The sequence below is a fragment of the Marmota monax genome, unplaced genomic scaffold (genome assembly GCF_021218885.2).
Source record: "Marmota monax isolate L192 unplaced genomic scaffold, Marmota_monax_Labrador192_F-V1.1 WCK01_AAM20220418_F8-fsc00061, whole genome shotgun sequence".
Lineage (NCBI taxonomy): Eukaryota > Metazoa > Chordata > Mammalia > Rodentia > Sciuridae > Marmota > Marmota monax.
Window position 1 is genome coordinate 9,252,023 of NW_026695230.1, and position 26,235 is coordinate 9,278,257.

The window sequence follows — 26,235 nt, forward strand, 5'->3', positions numbered from 1 at the left end:
CTTTACCTAAAAGCTATCCTGTAAAATGTTAGTCACATCCATTATTTTGGTGTTTAAATGGATATTACAGTGATTACTATACCTTTGTGATTTTCATAAAAATTGCAGAGATGTTTGATGCTATTCCAGTAAAGAATAGTACTCCTTCTACATACAGAAAGGACAGGAAAATATATGTTGAAATTTACTAGAGCAAATACCATTTAGTTAGTTAGTTAATAAGATTGCTGTTTTTCCTTTAAAAAAAAAACTAGGGTCATTTGAAACAGTTTAATGGGACTAAATTTTGCGATTTTTTTTTTTCTCCTACTGTTTAGTATCTTACAATCTACTACTGATTGATAATCTTTGAAATCTACAAGAGCATGTTTCTTCTATTGAATTTTTAATATGGGTTTTCCTTTTTCAACTTTTTTATTTTGTCAATGCATTTAAGTCAGAAAATGTTTGCCAATTTTAATTTATTTGTAAATGACTAATATAAACTGAAAAGTTAGAAATGAATATTTTTAGTGAAATAGTTTTCACAGTAACTTAATGTTGTAGTTCAATGCAGAGATATCAAACATAAATTTTGCTAAGTTGAATTTTAGGTTAAAATAACACCACTAACACCACCAACAATAATAATGATATAACTTGAAAGCTATTATTTTAATTCTTTCAATAAATATTTACTGAGTACTAGGTATGGGCAGAATTCTCAGTACTGCTTGCCTCCAACTTGCATTTATATGGCTATTACTGTCTTCTAAAGATATTAGTTTACTGCTCCATACACATTGTTACACACACGGGTTCATACATATACATGCACACTTATACACACTCATAAATTCAGAGACAAAATATGAACAAATACCCAGTAGAAGAAAATATAGAAAACAAGTGATAATTAAGATGGAAAGAAAGTTAATAAGATGTTGAAATAAAAAGGGAAAAATGTGGGGCTGGGGTTGTGGCTCAGAGGTAGAGTGCTCGCCTACCATGCGTGAGGCACCGGGTATAATCCTCAACACCACATAAAAATAAAGATATCGTGTCCACCTATAACTAAAAAATAAATATTTTTTAAAAAGGGGGGAAATATGGACTGGGGCTGTATCTCAGTGGCAGAGCGCTTGCCTAGGATGTGTGAGGCACTGGGTTCAATTCTTAGCACCAAATAAAAATTATAAAAACAAGACAAAGGCATGCTTTTCATCTATGACTACAAAAAGACATTTTTTTAAAAAAAGGGAAAATAAAATGAAGTTAAAAGTACCCATTAGTTTGTTAGCGAGGGGTATTGTATGGACCAATGAAATGAAATTTGGAATATATTCATAAGAGATTCATATTCATATGTGCATAGATTGTACATATGAATAGAGTGGTTAAATTGTAAACCTAGCAATAAATTAGAATATATAGAGAATACAGTTGAGTCCAAGACTCTTGCCATACAGAATTGCCTTACTGTTTCTAACCAGTTTTGTCCTTGTGGTAGTTTGGGGCTGTCATTCCTATCTAATGAGAGACTATAACAGTATCTGTCCCATGGGTAGAAGCCTCCCTATACAGTAAAAAGATTGGCTCAATCAAGCCAGCCCCTGTACTATTATGTGCTTAGCTGATCCTATTTTAGTAGTTTAGCAAAAAGAAAATGGCACCTAGGGAAGATGTAATATTTATGCTCTCTCTAGAATTTGCCTGGAAATGAATAAGTACAATTATGCATTGTCATCTAACTAAAATCTAAAGCTAGTAGCATTAGTTATTTAGTTATGAACACAATACTTAAGTTCTTCAGCCAGTATCATTTATAGTACCTTGAGACTGTCACCTAGGAATATATGTTCTCCTCTGTACTCCTTTGGCCATCCCACTTCTGTGTGTTCATAAAATTTGCAATGATTAAATTCAGATAGATTTTTAAAAATTAAATGAATGGTGACCAGTTAATTTCAGATATTAGTCACTTTGGGGAAAGAACTGCTAATATGTTTGTATTACTTAGCTAATTCATGTTACTAAGTTAGAAATCAAATTAAATTTCTTTTCTCAGTTACGAAAAATACTACTTGATATGTTCCTTGTCACACAATGGAAAGGATCTTTTTAAACCTATTCAGTCTAAGAAGGTTGGCACTTATAAGAATTTCTTCTATCTTATTAAATGGGATGAACTGTAAGTAAAATTTTTGGCTTTTTAATTCTCTTACTGTACCCTGTTCTGTACTTTTTTCAATTTATACATCCTAATTTCAGTTTTACCATTTATACCGAAATTCATTAAATTCTTACTAATGTCTTAAGGTCTCTCCTAGACCTGATTCTATAGAACAAACTGAAATTTTCACAAAAAAATCTGAAATACTCATTTAACTACATTTTATTAAATTGCAGTAATATGCCATTTGTTCTTCCTAGATTTTATTGTTAAAGATATAAATTTATATATAACTCTAGAGAGTTGTTGTTTTGTAGCATTACTTACTTTAATATTTTTTTTGTAATACTTCATAAAAATCTAGCACTATTATTAATAGATAATCAAAAGAGTAACCTAAAATTTGTGTACATGATGATACTTGGTAATGTTAACTAATTTATTTATTTATTCATTCATTCATTCTATGGTACTGGAATTTGAACCCAGGGCTTTGGCACTACCACTGAACTACATTCTCAGCCTTCTTTTGCTATTTTTTAAATTACAAAAATAATATATATCTGTGAAAGCAGACAAATAATACAGAAATGCAAATAGGGTCAAAAGTAATGTTATCCTGTTTACAACACCTGATCTCAAGAGTTGACCCCTATTGACCTCATCTGTTCTTTGAGACTCTGAAGGAAAAATGCATTGGTAAACATACATATACATATATGTATGTATGTTTGCTTATATATGTTCATATTTACATCCCAAAACAAATACTCATAAACATTACTCTGGTTTGTCTTAAAGGAAATAAATAAAAATGACTACTATTATTTTGCCAGGAAATTGACACTGCAAATCTTAAGTATAATTGCTAACACATTTATGAAGAAAAAAAATGTTATATTTTGAAATTTATACTGTTGATGAAATTTGTTGAAGACTTTTAACAGTACAAGTTAACCAAACTTGTTACTAAGATACAGGTTACTCAGGATTAAAGATTATTTGATAAGTCAAATGAAATACCTAAAATTGTCAATCCATTAAAAGGTTAAACTTCACATTCAATCTAATCTGTTCTTTCTATTAATACATTTTCCCCCATAGAATCATTTTTCCCATCCAGATATCACAATTGCCATTAGAATCAGTTCTTCATCTTACTCTTTTTGGAATTTTAAATCAGAGCAGTGGAAGTTCCCCTGATTCTAATAAGCAGAGAAAGGGGCCAGAAGCTTTGGGCAGAGTTTCTTTACCTCTTTTTGACTTTAAGCGGTAAGTATTTCTGAATTTTGATGGTAAGTTACTATGGATACATGTACACATCAGTATTGGTTGGAGGACAGGATGAGGAACAATGACAAACATGAGCTAAAGAGCTCTCTCAGTTTTTTTCAATGTGATAAAAGAAGATCAGGTCAAAGACACAGATCAAGGGAAACCAGTTTTTCTGCTGTAGTCTGAACTGTCTGTCTGGATATGCAGAGGATTGTTTGCCATTCATTATTCTAGGAGAGGAGCAGCAGTCAATGACTCTCTGTCTTTATGTAAAAGTATTATATTATTGAGGTAATACCATGATTTTATCAGTTCCCTTGATACTATTAGAAGAATTCTGCTTTTCATCCCTTTCCTGCCCTCCTCCAGTTTCAGACACTCAAAAGGCACACATTATGCCCTATATTAATTCTGTTTGCCTGACTCATCTGTCTCTACTTTTAAGGGTCCCTCTTGTCTTTAATTTCCAAATATCTCATATGTATGCAAAAACCTATTATGGGTTTCTTTCTCCCTATGCCTAAGGGTTAAAGAATCTTTTAATATCCACAGTGGTCTATTCCATTGTCCAATATATAGGACACCTATAAAAACCTATAAGATTGTTAAATTTAAATTTTTATTTGTGTCCTATGTATAGGACAGTGGGACATAATGGATTAATAGATGAAGTGCAAAAGGAATAGTTCTTAGAATAGCAAGGTATCCTAAAGGGAAAAACAAACAACTGAGTAAGTTTGAGATATGTTACATATAGTATGTGGAAATGTTGTACAGCTTCATAATGCATGTAGGCATATTAAAGTATCTAAGTTCTATAGTCAAAAAGGCCTATTTATGCTTTATAACCATATGTTTAGTCTAATAACAAATACTTCTATAACACTTAGGGTTGGTATTATCTGTGTGCTGTACAAATATCCTTATATTCTCCACAACAGCTCTGTGAAGGAGATATTGTTATTACCCCCTGTTCTAGAGAGGGAAACCAAAGTACGAGGCTAAGTGCCTTAGTGCTTACTTAATAAATGGTGGAATTGGGTTTTGAGCCAGGCAGTCTGGATCCAAGGTCTATGTTTTTAAATGTTAGCCTTTGTTTACATTCTCAAACTTATTTAATACCATAGCACTTTTTTGTTGTTCAACAATATATCTTTTGAAATACTGGGACAGTTTGGAAAATTATTTAATAATAGATCTATTTAAACTAAATCAAAAATTTAATATTAAGAATGAAAAATATCTGCTAATCTAGTTCTGCTTCCCTTTTCTTCCTCTTTTTAAATGAGAGAAACACTGTTTGAATTTCCAGTAATCATTTTTGAAATTATGTTCAAAACACTGACTTCACAAATGTTCTTCTTGATATTTTCCCATGTACTTACGTGAACCATGCTTCTTCTAATTATTTTCCTCATATTTGAAGAGGCAGTATAAGATTTATTAACTACAAATTTTGACCCCTGACTCAATTCTGAACCATTAAAGGCTAGAGAAAAGCAGTTGAAGTGATTACGATTAGTAATGAGTATTCAGAACCCTTTTGTTAAATATAATCTATAACTTCTCTGAAATAGAACATACTGGGACTGGGGATGTGGCTCCAGCGGTAGCGCTCTCGCCTGGCATGCGTGCAGCCCGGGTTCGATCCTCAACACCACATACAAACAAAGATGTTGTGTCTGCCGAAGACTAAATAATAAATATTTTAAAAAAAAAAGAAATAGAACATACTGATATGATATCATTGGCACTACAAAGGAGAGGAATTATGTCCTCAACTGTCTTTGATAAATTGTGTCAGAGTAGTTATGTGAGAAAGTTGAATGTGATTTCATCATTAACATTAATTTTTATATAAGCTAGTTTGAAAACATTTCTGTTCTTGAAAGCACCGGGAGCCTTTGAGTACCATCACTGTCACTTTTGTTGTCTACTAATAAATGTTTTTTTTATATGAATGATGTAACCTTTCATAATTTGAGAGATTATAAAGTGAAAGTCAGTTGACTTCTGTGATATTTTGAAATAGTTTGCATCCAACACTCATAAGGTAAATAGATGGCATTAAGCTCAAGACTGACAAGTAGTGCGGTCATTCTGGTAATGTTAGGACTTCATACTCAAATTAAGAAGGAAGATGATTTTACATTAATATATACAGAGAAGCTAAGTATTAATGATCTAGTTCAGGTAGCATACTGTGATTAGTAACTCTGTTCTAGCAGTTCCTGTTAAAATTATTTCTGGTTAAGGTACAACCTTCATACAACTTGATGGAGTCACTGTCACAGAAACCAAATGACTCAAAGACCTTTTGAGTCAGCCTCTCTGAAAATGGCATATAAGGAGATTTAAGCATTTAACCTGCCTTCCTGTTAGAGTTGTATCTCACCAAATAATTGATGTGAAAGTTTGGGGTTTTGGGGGGAAGGATACTAGGCATTGAACTCAGGGATACTTGACCACTGAGCCACATCCCCAGCACTATTTTGTATTTTATTTAGAGACAAGGTCTCACTGAGTTGCTTAGCTCCCTGCTTTTGCCTGAGACTGGCTTTGAACTTTATTTGAACTTGTAATCCTCCTGCCTTAGCCTCCCCAGCCTCTAGGATTACATAGGCATGTGCCACCACATGCAGCTGTGATAAAGTTTTTAGTAGAAAAGTTCTAGCTAATTGATGCAGAAATTTGAATATCAAAAGTTTTCAAACCTTGGGGCTGGGGTTGTGGCTCAGAGGTAGAGTGCTTGCCTAGCACATGCAAGGCCCTGGGTTTGATCCTCAGCACCATATAAGAAATAAAATAAAGATATTGTGTCCATCTACAATTAAAAAATAAATATAAAAAAAAGTTTTCCAATCCTACTAAAATAATAGATTTAGACCAAGGTTTCTCAGTCTCAGCAGTATTGACATTTTGGGACAGATAATTCTTTGTTATAGGAGACTTCTGTGTATTATAGATGTTTAGCGGTATCCCTGGCTTCTACCCACTGACTTCTAGTAGTACCCCCAAGTTGACAACTACATATTTCTCCAGACATTGCCTCATGTCTGCTGGGAACATAGGCCCCCATAGAGAAGCATTGATCTATGCAATGATCATCAATACCTTCTTAAAGCCATTTAGCTTTTCTGAAATTTTATAGTAGATGATTTAAATTGATAGCACTTGAACAAACTAATAAATCATAATGTTATAGAAAGAGAAAGAGGTAATCCCAATGATGTGTGCCTCTTTATTTGATGGAGTAGGCAGTAGTGTACAATACTACCTATGAGATACTGAGTATTCTTGCTGAAGACCTAAACCTGAATCACATCAAGCCACTAGATCTAATTACTACTTAACAGAAAATATAGGAAGTCATGTTAAAAGACACCAAAGGAATATAATCAGCAAAATTCATGAAATAGAAATTGGTATAGAAAAAAAGACCTGTATTTTCAGCAAATAAATGACAGGGGTAAAAGTGTGCCAAATGCAAATAGTTTCATCTTTGAAAGCCATATAAGCTGTCACAAGTGCAATAGCCACTATAGATAATACATTAACAAATGGGCATGACTGTGTCTAATAAAATTTTATTTACAAAACTAGGTGGCAGGACTTTGCTGAACCTGAATTAAAAGATGCTTAAAAAGACATTTCAACTGGCACTGGGCATATAGCTCTATTGGTAGAGTGCTTGCCTTGTATGCACAAGGCCCTTGGGTTCAATCCCCAGCCCCACAAAAAAAAAAAAAAAAAGATTTTCGCCAAATGCAAATGTTGTTGGACCTTGTTTGGATCCTGTTTCAAACAAACCAATGATAAAAAAACAACAACAACAAAAAGAAAATTCAGGGAAATTTGAAAACTGACTAGATATTTTATGTTCATAAGTAATTTGTTAATTATTTTAAGAGAAATAATGGTATTATAACCACTTCAAAGGGAAACTTGATTGTTTAGACTTATGTAACAAAATTTATAGACCAAATAGTGCGATTAAGATTTGGCTTAGGCTGGGGATGTGGCTCAAGTGGTAACACGCTCGCCTGGCATTTGCAGGGTGCTGGGCTCGATCCTCACCACCACATAAAATAAAAATAAAAGATGTTGTGTCCACCGAAAACTAAAAAATAGATATTTAAAAAATTCTCTCTCTCTCTCTCTCTCTCTCTCTCTCTCTCTCTCTCTTAAAAAACAAAGATTTGGCTTAAAGTTGAAGTTGGGCACAGTGGTACATGCTTTTTTTAATCCCAGTGGCTTGGGAGGCTGAGGCAGGAGACTCGCAAGTTCAAAGCCAGCCTCAGCATAAATCAAAGGGGCTCAAGCAATTCAGTAAGACCCTGTCTCTAAATAAAATATAAAATAGTGCCGGCTGGGGATGTGGCAGTGTCCAAGTGCCCCCCCTGAGTTCAATCCCGATAAAATAAATTAAGATTTGCTTTGAAATAGTCTAGTTGGGTGTATGGGTAATTTTTAGAAATGACAGCTTAAAATATATCAAACATTCAAAAGTTATTAATGTGGGCAAGAGAAAATAGTAAGACAGGAGTTCAGTTCTGAAAAGGATATTTTATGTTTAAATAAAATGAAGATTTGACAAAGTTCATAACTTCCTGCTTTTATTAATCTTATATTTTTCAAATATCTCTTCTATGTAAAGATAAATCAATATCTTTGACTAAGTGTTTTAATTTAAGTAGAACATAAATTTGTAGTCTAGGCCAAGGGTCCACGTGTTCAAGCCCATTGTTTGTTTTTGTAAATACAGTTTGTTAGAACCTAGCACACATATTCATTTATGTAGAATGTATAGTTATTTTGCATTATAATTGGCAGGTTGAGTGTTTGCAACAGAGATGAGTGGCCCACAAAGCCCAAAATATTTACTGACTGGCTCTTTTTTTTTTAATATTTATTTTTTAGTTGTAGTTGGACACAATACCTTTATTTTATTTATTTATATGTGGTGCTGAGAATCGAACCCAGGGCCTTGCATATGCTAGTCGAGCGCTCTACCACTGAGCCACAACCCCAGCTCCTGACTGGCTCTTTACAGGAAAAGTTTGCTGACAAGGATAGAGATACAAATTCTCATCTCACATGATTGGTGCTTTAACACAAGAAATTATTCATTTTCTTGGCATATTCTAATGGTAAAAGCCATGAAGCAGTCCCCAGGTGGTAGTCCAAACCACCACCCTAAGATGTATTCCCTTACAGAAAATCTTGAAACACTATCATTTACCCCTTCCTATTTATAGAAGTTGTTTCGGAGACAGGTGATTCTGAATTTACCGTTCTTCTTGAGATAAATATTTTCATTCTCCCTCTTTGTTCCCACCCTATACTTTAATACATTTACTTAAAGTCTCATTACAGTGTGGGAGTGACTTCTTCTGATATGTTCTTAAAGATGATATTTTTATTTAGTGAATGTTAGTGAATACTAACATTTCAGATTGATTATCATGTGTTGTGTCAGTTTTTTAAATGAAAATTATTCTTTTTATATTCATGAAGGTTTTTAACATGTGGAACCAAACTTCTCTATCTTTGGACTTCATCATCTACAAATTGTATTCCTGGAACAGTCCCTAAAAAAGGATATCTCATGGAAAGAATAGTGCTACAGGTAATGGTACTTCTTGATATGTGGAGAGGTTTAAATTTAAATTTCTTGAAAAAAATATATATATCTTTTATTTGGGCGTTATTAAAGAAGCCTAATTGACCGTTTTAATTTCAGAATCTATCTTCAATTTAAATGTAATGAAACCATTTTCAATTTCTGAGGATACAGTAAAACATGCATTGTATCTATTCCAAGAAAATATATGTGTATTATTGAGAATTACCAACTATTGATAATCACTTTCAACAAAACCCCGAGAAACACCAATATAATCTCAGTGTAAATCCACCCTGATTGTTCAGGGGAAAAAAAAGTCCATTTTCTTAAAGACACGTTAATGTTCTATATTTTGATCAACTTCTGTTCAATTTTTAAGGTTGATTTTCCTTGTTCTACATTTGATATAATTTATACAACTCCTCAAGTTGACAGAAGCATTACACAGCAACACAACTTAGAAACACTGGAGAATGATATAAAAGGGAAACTTCTCAATATTCTTCACAGAGACTCATCACTTGGGTATGCGTCATTTATTCTGTTTGTAGCCTGGGTATCTCCTACAATGTAAAGCTCATGTTAAGAGCTTGTATTAAATGCCCTGATTTAGTTCATGATTTAGCAGTGCTCTTGTTTTGGAACACTTTCTATTTAACTTATTTTTTAAATTGTATTAAAAGCCTATATGGGGGCTGAGGGTGGGTGTAGCTTATTGGTAATGCACTTGCCTGTCATGATAAAGCCCTGGATTCAAGTCCCACAAAAAAAGAAAGACTGTGTGACTACATAAAAGTTAGATAATGTACAAGTCAAACTTCTTATTTGATCAAAAGGCAAACAGACTGGGAAATATATTAAATATCAATGAAATAATTTCCTGTAAGAACATGTTTATGGCGCTTGGTTGGTGGCTCAGCAGTAGAGCTCTTGCCTAGCATGTGTGAGGCCCTGGGTTCAATCCTCAGCACCACATAAAATAAATAAATAAATAAAATAAAGATATTTTGTTCAACTACAACTAAAAAATAAATATTAAAAAAAAAAAAGAACATGTGGGATTCCACCTCTTCGGTCCCCTTCTTCCTCCAGGGAGAAGTCTTTTCTATTGTCCTTTAATAAAGCTTTTACTTACCACTCTACACTTGCCTCCATGTGCTTCTCTGGTGTTATACTTCAGCATCGAGGAAGCAAGGACTCATCACCGGGTAAACAGTGGTAGCAGATTGGAGGTTCCCCACCGAGATCTACACCAAGGATTTTGTCAGCTATGTCCTGTGATGCCCAGTCCTGAACTCATGTTTTGTGGCTCTTTTACAACTTATTTTCATCTACAGAGGCACAGACCCACTTCACTCATTTTGTGCAATGAACTGACTTTTCTCTATCTTTGCAAACAATGTTTGGAAGAGCCAGTCTATTGGAGGGTCTTCCATATTATAAAATATGGTTCTCAGACCCTGTAGGACTTGAGGATAATTCGCTGCTGTGTTACTACCATCTTCCCTGTGTTTTGAGTGCTCCATCAACTCAGAAGAGAAGTATTTGTGGTCATAAGCTAAGGAATACTAGAAACAATGAGATTTGAGAAAATGCAAGAAATAATTTTCTCTTAGCCATATTATCTATTTGTACATTCACAGTCACTCACACTTTGAAAATCTTGTGTTTAAATTATCCATAATTGTAAGAGATAATTTCTGGTTATTTCATTCCAATAAGTGTCTAATTCTATTTTTAGCCATATTAAAAAAAATCAGAAATTACTGCTAATAAAATCTATATATTAAAAAAAAAAAAGAAGAACATGTTTATGTCAATAAGGTAAAGATCAATGACCTTTATAGTAAAGGAGGGAGAATATGAACAGTCAATTATTGGGGAAATAAATGCAGAGTGTTTTACATATTTGAAAAGATGTTCAATCTCTTAAAGAAAAGTAAATTAATACAACATACTCTTATACCCATCAGAGTGGTGAAAACTTAAAAGGCCTCATCACATAAAGTATTGATAAGGATATAAAAAAAGTGGGAGTTATTGGCAGAACTATAAAAAGCCACAACCCTTTTGGAGAGCAGTTTGGCAAAATCTATTAAAGTTACAATGTGGTATATTCTGTGACCCAGAATTGCCCCTTCTAGTAATGAATTGAAGAGAAAATTCTTATGTATTTGCTTATTAGAGATAAGAATGTTCATTTTATTATTTATTTGGATAAATGAAAAAGACTGGAAATGTCCGTCAATAGCAGTTAAATTATCCAGTGGAGAAATACAAATATTAATAATGAAGTCATAACTATATGTACTAATACATAAGATATCTTAAATGAAGACATAAAGGAAGAGAATAGTGAGTATAGTTTGTTACCATTAACATAAAGGAAAAGAAAACCTAAAAATATCCATATGTATCATGTATAGCTAAAAAGAAAAAATTTAAAAAAACAGATATTTTAATGCTAAAAAAACACAAAACACACATATGTATGTTTCTATATAAATAGATTGTCTCTGGAAGCATACATAACCTTAAGTGGTTGCCTCTGGGAAGGGGGATTGGTAGGAGAGACTTCACTGCTCCTTTTGCAGTGTTTGAATTTTTTCAGTATTCCACATGAAATGAATACAATTTATATGTGTTGTATAAATAAGTTAGTAGTATAACAGTGAAATAATTTCATTCACATAAATATTTGTCATTAAAGCAATTAGAATTTCTAAACTGAGTCCTTTTCATGTTGACTATTTCTCAATTCAACTGTATTAATTTTCTAAAAATATTATGGTAGCTTTTTTTTTTATGGGCAACAGGGGAGGGGTGGTGGTACTGTGGATAGAACTCAGGACACTCAACCACTGAGCCACATCCCCAGATATATATATATATATATATATATATATATATATATATTTTTTTTTTTTTTTTTTTAAGAGACAGTGTCTCATTGAGTTGCTTAGTGCCTTGCCATTGCTGAGGCTGACTTTGAACTCAAGATCCTCCTGTCGTGGCCTCCTGAGCCACTGGGTTTACAGGCATGCATCACTGTGCCTGGCTTTAATAAATTTTTATTGAACTGAATTATGCCTCATTTTCATAACTAAGGCTCTTTTATTAAGGCAGAATAATTTCTTTCTGTTCTCAAATTAGAGTAGATTAGTGGTGTTTGTTATATCTTGCATTTTTTCTGTTCCAAATTAGTGTTAATGATTTCACCAAGAAGCAGCTTTCTCAAATGAGTAAATATTTTTGTATTTTTAATCATTGAGATTATCTATGGCATTATCATATCACTGAGAAGTAATTTAATTCTATTATGTACACAGACTTTCTAAAGAAGATAAAGCCTTTTTGTGGGAGAAACGTTATTATTGCCTCAAACACCCAAATTGTCTTCCTAAAATACTAGCAAGTGCCCCAAACTGGAAATGGGTTAATCTTGCCAGAACATACTCATTGCTTTACCAGTGGCCTCCATTGTACCCACTGGCTTCTTTGGAGCTTCTTGATTCAAAGTAAGTAAAATATATTTATTTTCTTTTACTGTCAGTTATATTGCAGTAGTTCTTCCTTTTTAACACAAAATCAGTTCAATACGATATAAAAAAGTAAATATACCTTTATTCAAACATAACCTTTTGCATTGAAATTTTCATAAAAGCATTTTATGTCATTTAAAACTAACCGAAAAAAAAGGGTTAGATTGTCTGGAGTTATAGTTCAGTGGTGGAGCACTTGCCTAGCATGTGTGAGGCACTGGGTTGGATCCTCAGTACCACATAAAATAAATAAATAAAATCAAAAGAAGGTAATGTGTCCATCTACCATACACACACACATATATATAAAAGGAATGGTTAGATTGTATATTTTTAACAATTTGTTGTATTTTAATGATGTGAGCCAAAATTTATTTTCATATATTTAAGGTTTCAGAATAATTCCAAAATTGAATCTGAATAACACAGTTAGATTTTCTTCCTAATACCAAAAAGGTGACACATGCCTATAGTTCCAGAGACTTGGATGCTAAGGTAGGAGAATCACAAGTTCAATGGCAGCCTCAACAACTTAGTGAGATCTGGTCTCAAAAAATAAAAAGGTGGGCTGGCTAGGGTTGTAGCTCAGCGGGAGAACACTTGCCTAGTACATGTGAGGCTCTGGGTTCCATCCTCAGTAACAAATAAAAATAAATAAAATAAAGAATTGTGTCCATCTACAACTAAAAAATATTTAAAAATAAAAAGGTCAGGGGCTGTAGTTCAGTGGTAAAGCACCCCAGGATCAATCCCCTATACCAAAAACTAATATTTTTTCTTCTTAAGGAATTAACAGCTAGGCACAGTGGCACATACCTATAATCTAAGCTGCTTGGGAGGCTGAGGTAGGAAGATCATTGAGTTCAAAGTCAGCCTCAGCAAAAGTAGGCACTAAGCAACTCAGTGAGATCCTGTCTCTAAGTAAAATACAAAATAGGGCTGGGGATGTGGCTCAGAGGTTGAGTGCCCCTGAGTTCAGTCCTTGGTATGAAAAAAAAAAGAAGAAACACATTGCTTTAGAAAAAAAGAATTGTGTATTCTTTGTCAGGAATAAATTGAAATTGAAATTGTTTTGGGGAAATACAGCTTTACTAGAAAGAAGCCTATGTCAAATCTGAATTTTTCTGATGTTTTAGATTTGCTGATCAGGAAGTAAGATCCCTGGCTGTGACCTGGATTGAGGCCATTAGTGATGATGAATTAACAGATCTTCTTCCACAGTTTGTACAAGTAAGTTTTTTAGTAGGTTACCTCCCTCCTTATGTCTCACACCCCACCTGGTTTTTAAAAGTAAGGAACTTAGAGTTTACCTGCTGTTTTAATTAAAAGTAGTTTTTGTATGATTATAATGTTGGGGATCATTGCATGAGGATTTAGTGTGAATTTTTTTCCACTATTGTTATCTTGAATATTATATATCTGTAGATGAATTTTTAATTCTCAGACTTCTTAAAGTCTCAAAATAAAGCAGACTTGAGCTTTTCCTTGATTTTTCTTTATTAGTGAAACATAGCTAATGCATATTTTGTTGAGGTTATTCCTGTGCTTGATTTTATTAATTTAGCCTGTATTCATTCATCTGTTTCATTTTTGTAAGTATCATCTTTTTGTTAAATTTATACTTGCTTTATAGAATTTATCTTTTAATAATTTTATTTGAACAATTTACTAGGGACTTAACCACTAGTAATCCTTATTCTCTTTTATAAATAGGCTTTGAAATATGAAATTTACTTGAACAGTTCATTAGTGCGCTTTCTTCTGTCCAGGGCATTGGGAAATATCCAGATAGCACACAGTTTATATTGGTAAGATTTAACTTTTATGAAGTACTTTGTTTCCATTGTTAATATTTATAGAGATGACATACTTTGTAAGTCTAAATAGTATGCTCAGAATATTTGCTATTAATACTAGATATTTTATTTTTTTTAAAGAAGCTAAGTTTTTGTGTTTAGAAATAAACCCCAAAATAACAAAACCCTCTATTGAAAAATATTTGGCATGTGATGACTGTATAAATAGAGTTTTTACTTGCTTATATAGCTTACCATAAATTTCTGAATACTAAAAATGAACCCATTAAGTTAGTTTTGTTCATTCAATTATCAAAAGTGGCTGACATAAATATTTTGCTGTATTAGGCTTCTCAAGGATGCCCTACATGATACACAGTTTGGTGTCCGATATGAACATGTATTGGGTGCTCTACTCTCAGTAGGAGGAAAAGGACTCAGAGAAGAACTTTCTAAGCAGACAAAACTTGTACAGCTTTTAGGAGGAGTAGCAGAGAAAGTAAGGCAGGCTAGTGGATCAGCCAGACAGGTATGTACTCAAAAGAGAACATAAATGTTTTGTAAATGATCTTTATGGTGCTGACAAATTAAGTTGTACTACTTTTTTTTCTTTTGAAACAGAGAAAATGAAGAATTATTTTAATTCTGAAAATGTGTCAAAAGAAAATTTTCCCAAATTAATCTTTTCTGGAAGTGTAATAAATGAACTTTTTTAATCAATAGATTCCCAATAGAATTCTAACTATACCTGTACTATTTTGGACAGATAAGATTCAAAGGCTAGGGGCTGAGGATGTGGCTCAAGCGGTAGCGCACTTGCCTGGCATGTTTGCGGACCGGGTTCGATCCTCAGCACCACATACAAAGATGTTCTGTTCCCCGAAAGGATTCAAAGGCTATTTAAAATATATGGGGAAAATGCCATAATTCAGAAGACCAATGCTTTTATTTCCTATGCTTATTAATTCCTTTCTGATTAAAATTGTTCTCAAGTGTGTTTTTCACTGTCTTGTCTTTAAAATTTTTTGTAATTGCAAAGTATCAGTGCTGATTTTTGATTTAAAAAAAATAGGTAATAAAGTTTATAGATTCAAAAATGAGGAGTTAATATTATTTCCAATTCACTCTTCCAGTTCATAGTTTACTGTATACTCCTCTTGGTCATATGATATATATACCCCCCCACACACACACACACATACACACACATGAATTTGGGGAGTTGTTTTAGTTTTACAAAACAGAATTTTCCCCCTTCCATTCTCTCACTCCCCCCCACACACAGACGCCTTACTCTTGTTGAGGTAAAAATCACCTAATATAAAATTTAGCCATAACAAAATGTATAATCATTAGCTTTTAATACATATACAGTAGTGTTGTACAAGCATTACTGCTATCTAATTCTACAGTATTTTTATAATACCAAAAAGAAAGCATGTACCCATGGACCATTCACTCCCCATTTCCCTTCCTCCCCACCCCTGGCAACTACTAATATGCTTTTGTCTATATGAATTTGCCTATCCTGGACACTTTATATAAGTGGAATCTCATAATATTTGATCTTTGTATCTGGTTTCTTTTTCTTTTTTTTTTTTTTAAGAGAGAGAGGGAGGGAGGGAGAGAGAATTTTTAATATTTATTTTTTAGTTTTCGGCAGACACAACATCTTTGTTTGTATGTGGTGCTGAGAATCGAACCCGGGCCGCACGCATGCCAAACAAGCGTGCTACCGCTTGAGCCACATCCCCAGCCCTTTGTATCTGGTTTCTGTATGAATCATATAATATGTGGTCTTGTATCTGTTTCTTTTTTCCACTTAGCATGTTTTTAGAGTTCATCCATGTTCTAGAATGTTTAAGTTTGTCATCCCTTTCTATACCTAAATAATATTCCATTGTTTAGATATAGTTCATTTATTTCTCTGTTAATGAGTTGATGGACATTTGGGTGGTTCTGCTTTTTGTCTAATACTAATAATGCTGTTAAGGTGTTCAATGGACACCTTGTTTTTACTTCACCTAAGAATGAAGTTTCTGAATTATATAGTAAATCTGTATTTAACTTTTCGGAGGTGTTATTGAACTGCTCTCTCTAGCAGTCCTACCATATTATATTTCTGCCTACCATCAGTATAGAAGAATTCTAATTTCTCAACATCCTCATCAACATTCCCCCCCCCACTCGGGATCTTGTTTTTTTTTTTTTTAATGATTTATTATAGCCATTCTAGTGGGTATGAGGTCATATCTAGTTGGTTTAATTTGTAATTCCTTAATGACTGATGATGTTAAATGTATTCTTACAAGTTTGCCGTTTGTATATCTTCTCTGGAGAAATGTCTAATCAAGTACTTTACTCATTTTAAAATTGAATTATCTTTGTTTTAAATTGTTAAGCATTCTTTATATATTCTGGGTACTAGACCCTTATCAGATACACTATTTTTTTTTCAGATACACTATTTGTTAATATTTTTTCTTTCCATTGTGTGGGTTATCACTTCCTTGATAGTTTCCTTTGATGCACTGTAATTTGTTTGTTTAGTAGGGGATTTGAGATGAGATCTTGCTATTTCCAAGACTGAATCAAAAACAATCCTCCTACCTCAGCCTCCTAAATAGATGGTTTTACAGGCATGCACCACCATTCCTGGCTTATTTTTAAACTTTGATCAAGTCCAGTTTATCTGTTTTTGTTTTGTTTTGTTTTGTTGTGTTGTGTTTTTGTTTTTGTTTTTGTCTTTCATTGCTCGTGTTTTTGATGTCAGGTCTAAGAATTTCTCATTAAATTCAATGTCAAAGGTGTACACCTGTATTTTTATCTAAGTTTTACAGTTTTAGCTCTTATATTTAGACCTTTGATACATTTTTGAGTCAGTTTTTGCATTTGCAGTGAAGGAGGAGTCCAGTGTCATTTTTTTTCCACATTTTTTATTGATTCATTATAGTTGTACATAATGATGGGCTTTGTTGTTACATTTTTATACATGCACACAATATAGCAATATCATGTGGTCAATATCACTCCCCAGCACATCCCTCCTACCTTCCTGCCTTATACCCTTGTTCCCTTTCCTCTACTGATCTCCCTTTGGTTTTCATGAGATTCTGGCCCCCAAACTTTTCTTTTTCCTACCTAGCTTCTACATATGAGAGAAAACATATGACCCTTGACCTTCTGAGTTTGACTTATTTTGTTGATGTCTTCCCATTTATTTATATCTTCTCAAATTCATTCATTTTCCTGCAAATGACATAATTTCATTTTTTGTGACTGAATAAAATTCCGTTGTGTATATATCGATTCATTTCTTTTTCCATTCATCTATTGATGGATACCTAGGCTGGTTCCATAGTTTGGCTATTGAAAATAATATTATTGTTCGGCATGTGGCTCTCCAGTTGTCTTAGGCCATTTGTTAAAAGATTCCTTTTTCCCACTGAATGGTTTTGGCATCCTTGTCAAAAAACAGCTGGAGGAAAAAATATATGTAATATGAAATTTTATATATATTTCTGGACTTTCTTTTTCATGCATCGATATATCAGTCCTTAAACCATACTGTTCTTTTCTTTTCTCCTCTTTCACTCTCTTTCTCTGTTTTTCTTCTCTTTCTCCCTCTCCTGGGGAATCTAATCCAGGGTCCCACACATAGTAAGCAAGTGTTCTATCACTGAGTTTTAGCCCCAGCCTTATATCATACTGTTTTGATTACCATAGTTTAGTAGTATGGAGGAAATATAATTCCTCCATCTTCATTCATTTTCAAGATTGTTTTGGCTATTTGGTGTTCCTTGGGTTTATTGTGTTCATTTCTGCAAAAAGACAGTTGGAGTTTGGTTAAGAATTATGTTATATCTATAGGTCAATTTGGAAAATGTTATCATTTTAATGATTTATGTCTTCTAATTCATGAACACAAGATGTCTTCCCATTTATTTATATCTTCTCAAATTCTTTCAATAATGATACCTTTTTTGTTTTGGGTTTTGTTTGTTTTATTTTGTTCTACAGTACTAGGGATTGAACCCAGCATCTTGTGTAAGCACTACATGTTTGTTTTGGGTTTTTATTTTTTTTGCAAATGCCTTTTTTAAACTTCATCTTGGATATTCATATCAGCAATGTAGTTTTACTTCATGATTTTTAGTCGGTATATAATACTATTAGGTATTATAGCATAAATTGTGAACCATTCCTACCACTACTACTACTTTTTTTTTTTTTTTTTTTTTTTTTTGGTTTGGGCTTTGAACCCTATTTTGACCCTATTTTGAGATAGGATCTCACTAAGTTTCTGAGGCTTTGAACTTGCAATTCTCTTGCCTCAGCCTCCTGAATAGCTGGGATTACAGGTATCTGCCACCATGCCTGGCTGACCCATTACATCTTGTAGGTTGTTACACATTTTTCCTTTTCCAGTCATTACTACAATGAACTTTGGTATGTAAGTTTTTACTTCTTTGCTAGTATTTGTTTTTTTGATACATGATCTCACCAGTTGCCCATGTTGGTCTTGAATTCCTAGACTCATGTGATCTTCCTACCTTAGCCTCTCAAGTAGTTGGGACTGTAAGCATGCACTGCCATACCAGGCTTTTTAGCATTTCTTTATAGAATAATCCTATAGGCAAATTAGTTGAGTTGAAGATACGTACTTTTTTAAAAATTTTCTTTTAATTGTTGATGAATCTTTTATTTAATTTACTTATATGTGGTGCTGAGAATCGAACCCAGTGCCTCGCACATGCTAGGCAAGAACTCCACCACTGAGCCAACAATCCCAGCCCCGAGATATGTACATTTTTAAAAAATATTTTTTAGTTGTAGATGGACACAATACTTTATTTATTTATTTTTATGTGGTGCTGAGGATTGAACCCAGTGCCTCACATGTGATAGGCAAGTGCTCTACCCCTGAGCCACAATCCCAGCCCAAGCCCCAGCTATGTACATTTTTAGTAATAATAGTTTTTGTTAGATTGTTCTCCAAAAAATAAATAAATTATGCCTGTGTACACCTCTCTCCCCAGCAACAGATTATGAAATTGTTTTCCACCACTTCTGTTGTCTTAAATTTTCATTGGATAGATGAAAAGTTGCATCTCATTTTTGCTTAATTTTGATTTTGTTGACTAATATTGAGCTTTAACATTTTCATGTATATTGGTTAGCCATATATACATCCCCCTGTACCTCTGTTTATAGCTTTTGTCTATTCTAATTTACTTTTACAGTAACAACCCCTTTAAGCAGCAATCTCTATCTTTATTCCCCTGGAACTGGTGATTGAACCCAGGGCCTTGCACATGCTAGGCAAGCATTCTGCTTCTGAGCTACACCCCAGCCATTTTTATAAATTATATTTTGATACAGGTTCGTGCTAAGTTGCCCACGCTCGTCTTGAATTTATGACCCTTCTGCCTCAGCCTCCTGAGTAGCTTAGATTATGGGTGTGTACCACTGCGCCTAGCAAGCAACAACTTTTTGACCATTTTGAAATTGGACATTTTATAAATTGTGTCTGCAACACATTTCCTTGTCTTAAAAACAGACCTTCATTTTTATTATGTACTTATGATAACAATCTCTTTCATAGGTCGTCCTCCAGAGGAGTATGGAACGAGTACAGTCCTTTTTTCTGAAGAATAAATGCCGACTCCCTCTCAAACCAAGTCTAGTGGCAAAGGAGTTAAATATTAAGGTGATAAAATACTTAAAATTTCACATTAAATTTCAAAATAATACATAGGAAAAAAGCAAATGAGCAGGTATGCTTAAGGCAAACAAGGATAAGACCTGCATAGTTTCGTTGTGAGTATGTATGAAAGGATTTCTGTTTGTCGTTAGGATCCATATTTATCTCAACATTCTTTACCTAATTGGTATTCCAAAATGACAGTGGAAAGTTATTTATTTCCTTGGGTTTTATTTGTTTATCTTAAATTGGCTTTATTGTCTTAAATTAACTTTTTTGTTAATTAGTTTCATTTAAAAATAAGATTTAACCTTTGCTAATGAAAATCAGTATTTGAGTCCATATATAATTAATTATAGTAGTACGATAAGTAGAAGTGGTGATTTCATCGCCAATCAGAATGAGTATCACAAAACTGTGTTTTGTTGAGGAATTAAAACCATTTATAGGGGCTGGATTTGTAGCTCCGCGGTAGAGCACTTGCCTTGCCTTTGTGAGGCACTGAGTTGAATTCTCAGCACCACATTTAAATAAGTAAATAAAATAAAGGTTTATCAACAACTGAAAAAAAAATTGGTTCTGTTAAAAAAAACACAAAAAACATTTATAAAGGGCTGTGGATATGGCTCAGTGGTAGAGTGCATGCCTGGCATGTATGAGGCCCTGGGTTCCATCCCTAGCACAGCAAAACCAAACCAAACAATAACAAACAAACTCAAACTGAAAGTATGCTATGTTTAAATTTTAAAAAATAAACTATATATGTATGTATATATATACATGTGTACATACAAACTGTGTGCCAAATCATCTAAAAATCAGTTATTTTTGTGTCATTTTCCATAGTTCAGTGAAACAAGTGAAAAGGGAAGTACCCAGAATCAAAAAGTAATAAACTAATTTTTTATGCCAGTGTTATCTTTCTAATTCTTAAATGATATATTTGCAGTCATGTTCATTCTTCAGTTCTAATGCTGTGCCCCTAAAAGTCACAATGGTGAATGCTGATCCTTTCGGGGAAGAAATTAATGTCATGTTTAAGGTGAGCAAAATAGTGTTACTTTGGGATGTGGGAGGTATGGGGGTCTCATTGTGTTGCCCAGGCTGTCCTGGCACTCAAGGGCTTATTTAAATGATCCTTCTGCCTCAGCCTTACCATTAGCTGGGGCTACAGATTTACACCACAATGTCCAAATAAGTTTTTTGTTTGTTTGTTTTTATTTTTGTTTTTTGGTACCAGCAGTTGAACAGGGCACTGGCACTGGGCTGAGGTTGTGGCTCAGTGGTAGAATGCTTGCCTAGTGAGTGTGAGGCACTGGGTTTGATCCTTAGCACAATAAAATAAATAAATAAATAAATGGATGGTATGTGTGTATCTACAACTAAAAAAAATTTTAAAAAGAAAGAAAAAAACAGGGGCACTTAACCACTGAGCCACATCCCCAGCCCTTTTTATAATTTATTGTGACACAGGGTCTCAAGAAGTTGCTTAGGGCGTCACTAAGTTGCTGAGGCTGGCTTTGAACTCGCAATCCTCCTGCCTCAGCTCCCTGAGCTGCTTGGATTGCAGGAATGTGCCACCACGCCTGGAATTTTTTTTTTTTTCCCTCTCTTTCATGGCAATTTAAAAACATTTTTTAAATTAAATTTCTTTTCCAAAATTACCAGGCAGTTTTGTATGTCTTATCACTGACATAAACTTTTCCCAAACACATTTGGGAACAAATGCAACTCTGGGATAGATCTACTACAGTTGACATGGGTTGAGCTCATCGTAACTCGAGACAGTGCCTTTTATGCAGCCTGTAGTGCAAATGGTGTCTCCCAGAGTTGGGCGTACAAAACTACAAAACATGATCAATAGCACTTGTTTTTAGAAACATACCAATTACATATACATAATTTATAATTATGTCAAACTTCTGTGTATTGTGCTTATAATTTATATATTTTGAAAAAAAAATCTTGTGTTTTAGTTAATTCAACTAGATAAGTGAAGGTTCATAAAGGTAGCTTCTATTAAGCTTCCTTTGATTTCTTTTTTTTTTTCTTTTTTTATTTTTATTTTTTAATTTTTTATTGTTGGTTGTTCAAAACATTACAAATTTCTTGATATATCATATTTCACACTCCTTTGATTTCTGTAGCAAGTTCCCATATACTCAGGTCTCATATGGAACTTCATTTTTTTTTTTTTACTGATATAGAAGCCTTTTCCTAAAACTTTACCATCTGTTTTAATTATCAAAATTTTATATGTTTCGTCTTAATGTATACTAAGGCAAATCCCTCTTATTCTTTTTATAATTTTCTTGACTACTGTCAAAAATGACTTCATAATTACGTGTTTTAATGTATTATTATATATTATTTTATCCAGTTTATAAAAGAAAAATAAGCTGGGTGTGGTAGCACACACCTGTGAACCCAGCTATTCTAGAGACTGAGATAGAAGGATCACAAGTTGAAGGCTAGCTTGGTAAACTTAGTGAGACCTTGTCTCAAAATAAAATTTTAAAAAGGGCTGGGGATGTAGCTCATTGGTAAGAGCACTTATCTAGCATGAGCGAGGCTTTGGATATTCAGTCCTCAGTGTTGAAAGGGAAGAAAGGGGAAGGAACAAAGAATGAATTTTAATTCATTTTGGGAGGCCTAATATTTTTTTAAGTAACCTTTTATTTTGAGATCTTTAAAGATAAATGGTCAGTTATAAGAAATTATAAATAGCTGAGCACAGTGGTACATGCCTGTAATCCCAGCAACTCGGGAGGCTGAAGCAGGATGATTGCAAGTTTGAGGCCAACCTCAGCAACTTAGCAAGACTATGGGTCAAAATAAACTATTAAAAGGGCTGTGGATGTGGCTCAGTGGTTAAGTGCCTCTGGGCTTAATTCCCAGTGCCAAAAAAAAAAAAATAGAGAGAAAATTATATAGAGAGATCCTGTAGATTCTTGACCCAGTTTCCTCTAATGATCCGCTAATGATTAACATCATATATAACTCTATTGCACATATCACAGGATATTGGCATTGATACAGTCAGGATACAGATCTTCACAAAGATCTTTGTGTTGCCCCCCCCCCCACTGCCGCCGCCCCCCCCCCACCGCCGCCGCCCCCCCCGCGCCTTTTTTTTGGGGGGAGGGGTGCTAAGGATTGAACCCAGGTGTACTCTATCACTGAGCTACATCCTCAGCCCTTTTTTTTTTTTTTTAAAGAGAGAGAATTTTAATATTTATTTTTTAGTTTTCGGCAGACACAACATCTTTGTTTGTATGTGGTGCTGAGGATCGAACCCCGGCCACATGCATGCCAGGCGAGCATGCTACTGCTTGAGCCACATCCCCAGCCCCCCCAGCCCTTTTTATTTTTTATTTTGAGATAGTGTCTCACTAGGTTGTCCAGGCTGTCCTTGAACTTAGGATCCTCCTGTTTCAGCCCCCCAAGTAGCTGGGATTATAGCTGTTGCACAGCCATGACCTGCCACTTCTTGTTTGATTGAATATAATTCACATACCCTAAAATTCAACTTTTTAAATTATTATGTTAGGAAACTGAGACTTGAAAAGGTTTAATACAAAAGAATAAAAAGGCAGTTCTGATTATTTCACTGTTCACTTTTTATTATTCTTTTTCCCTTGTCCCCCAGCTTTTATAGTATGTAATCTATTAAGTCTTTTGGGAAAGTGCAAGTTTCATTTTGTTTGCTTGATTTCAAGGTTGGTGAAGATCTTCGGCAGGATATGTTAGCTTTACAGATGATAAAGATTATGGATAAGATCTGGCTTAAAGAAGGACTAGACCTGAGGATGGTAATTTTCAAATGTCTTTCAACTGGCAGAGATCGAGGTAAGTCTGTTAGCTGTATCTTGATATCCTCCCCCCCCCCCCCCCCGTGGACTAGGCTCAGAATGTATCTGTCATAAAGGTCCTGATACAGAGGTACCATGGCTTCTCTTGTTTCTTATTTTAATCTAGTGTTACTTTATTCATTCAATTGTTAATGATTACTTGCTTTAAAAATACAATTCATTGTGTACCCTAATAAATGCTTTGTAGTTCTCAGAGGTATCTGTTAATTAACTCAAGGAGGACTTTATAGACTTTAGCTTTTGAACTAAAAATAAAACCATATCTAAGTGAAACCAACTTTGTTTCATTTCTACAGAATAAAAGAGTAATTTGAAAAGTTTTTTAAGAGCAGATTTTTACTTTTTTATCAAATACGTTTTTGAGATAATGCTAAACAACCTAGCTGTTTATGTATTATGGGCTCACTAAATGGCAGTCATCATCGTCATTTTTTATTTATTTATTTGTTTATTTATTTAGTGCTATGGATGAACCCATGAGTACCTAACCACTGAGTCACATCCCCAGTCCTTTTTATTTATTTATTTTAAAGATGGACACAATATCTTTATTTATTTATCTATCTATTTATTTATTTATTTTTTATGTGGTGCTAAGGATCGAACCCAGTACCTCACAGTGTGAGGTAAGCACTCTACCGCTGAGCTATAACTCTAGCCCCAGTCCTTTTTATTTATTTATTTTTTTTATTTTTGAGACAGGGTCTTGCTAAGTTGCTTAGGAACTCATAAAGTTGCTGAGGCTAGCTTTGAACTTGGAACCCTTTTGCCTCAATCTCCAGAGTTGCTGGGATTACAGACATGTGCCGCCACACCTGCCTTCATTATTATTATTGAACAAATAGTTTTTTGAATACTATGAAGTCACCTGAAATATTACCTTATCTAGTCATCCTTCTAATATTTGCCATTAAGTTTGTACTTAAATACTTAACAGTGAAGAGAATTCATTGCAGTCCAAGGCAGTTGATCCTATCCAGAATAGGTGATAGCTATAAAGTTCTTTCTTTAGTGCAAGTTTCATTTTGTTTGCTTGATTTCAAGGTTGGTGAAGATCTTCGGCACTCAGTTTGTACTCAGTTGAATACTAGGACTAATTGTTGATATCTTTTACCCATTGATTCCAGATCTCTTCATAGAATATTATATAATTAAGTTGGATCCCTCATTAAAGGTTGCTAGTATTGTGGCCTCAGATCTTGAGTTCTGCATTCTTTAGCTATTTATCATAGATGACTTTAAATTACCTTATCACCTGGTTGTTTTCCTCATAAAAGGGTTCAAGCAATCCATTCTAGGAGAGACACCTGAATTTGGAAGAATACAAAAGAGTAGGCAAAGTGCCTCACACGTAAAGGTTACATACAACTAAAACCAATAAGTCTTCATGATAGTAGCTCCTAAGTCATGTCCTGACTGTTCTGGTCTTGTACATTTTGTGTCTTAGACTCATGTGTAGGACATTTAACTATTAACTTTGTTATATTTGATCCACTGCTTTTCAGTTTCTTTGATTCCTTTTAAAATCTGATCCTGGGGTTAGGGTTGTAGCTCAGTGGGAAAGTGCTTGAGCCTCAGCACTGGGTTCAATCAATTCCTAGTACTACACACACACACACACACACACACACACACACTCACTCACTCAACTTAAAAAAATAAGTAAACTCTGATTCTTTTTTTTTGGTACTGGGGACTGAACTCAGGGATGCTCGACCACTGAGCCACATCCCCAGCCCTATTTTGTATTTTATTTAGAGACAGGTTTCACTGAGTTGCTTAGTGCTTCGCCATTGCTGGCGCTGGGTTTGAGCTCAGATTCTTCCTACCTCAGCCTCCTGAGCCACTGGGATTACAGGCGTGTGCCACCATGCCTGACGTAAACTCTCATTCTTACCATCTGTTATTGAACTTCTTAGTTTGTATGAACTTAAAGAACATACATTCCGTAGCTTCTGCTAAGTCATTGGGAAAAACGTTTACCAAGAAAAGCCAAAGGACCAGTCCTGGTGGTGTGCCACGAGAAATTTCCCTTTAGGTGATTGCTACCTCAAGTACAATTTAGGTTGTTTTGTTTTTCTTCTTTTTTTGCATGTGATGTTGAGGATCCAACCCAGAGCCTCATTCACGGTAGGCAAGTGCTTTACCACAGAGCTACCTCCCTGGTCCTGAAGTATGATATTTTGCTTAATTACTTGTCTTCATTGTATTATCACCCGCTTCCATATTTCTCTCTCTTATCCATCAGGACAACATTAGAGTCTATAA

The 26,235-nt window shown here is 34.1% G+C and overlaps 1 protein-coding gene across 3 annotated transcripts in view; it reads left to right on the plus strand.

Annotated features, from left to right (window-relative positions):
* The window catches only part of Pik3c2a (phosphatidylinositol-4-phosphate 3-kinase catalytic subunit type 2 alpha), a 121,093-nt gene that overhangs the window by 73,645 nt on the left and 21,213 nt on the right, over window positions 1–26,235 (plus strand). For all 3 annotated transcript variants that reach the window (XM_046438120.2, XM_046438122.2, XM_046438121.2), the window contains 11 exons: window positions 2,048–2,170; window positions 3,257–3,424; window positions 8,945–9,056; window positions 9,433–9,578; window positions 12,383–12,571; window positions 13,732–13,825; window positions 14,309–14,403; window positions 14,740–14,920; window positions 19,997–20,101; window positions 21,045–21,137; window positions 23,815–23,944. In XM_046438120.2, coding sequence (XP_046294076.1) covers window positions 2,048–2,170; window positions 3,257–3,424; window positions 8,945–9,056; window positions 9,433–9,578; window positions 12,383–12,571; window positions 13,732–13,825; window positions 14,309–14,403; window positions 14,740–14,920; window positions 19,997–20,101; window positions 21,045–21,137; window positions 23,815–23,944 — 1,436 coding nt within the window. The remainder of the gene's footprint in view (window positions 1–2,047; window positions 2,171–3,256; window positions 3,425–8,944; window positions 9,057–9,432; window positions 9,579–12,382; window positions 12,572–13,731; window positions 13,826–14,308; window positions 14,404–14,739; window positions 14,921–19,996; window positions 20,102–21,044; window positions 21,138–23,814; window positions 23,945–26,235) is intronic.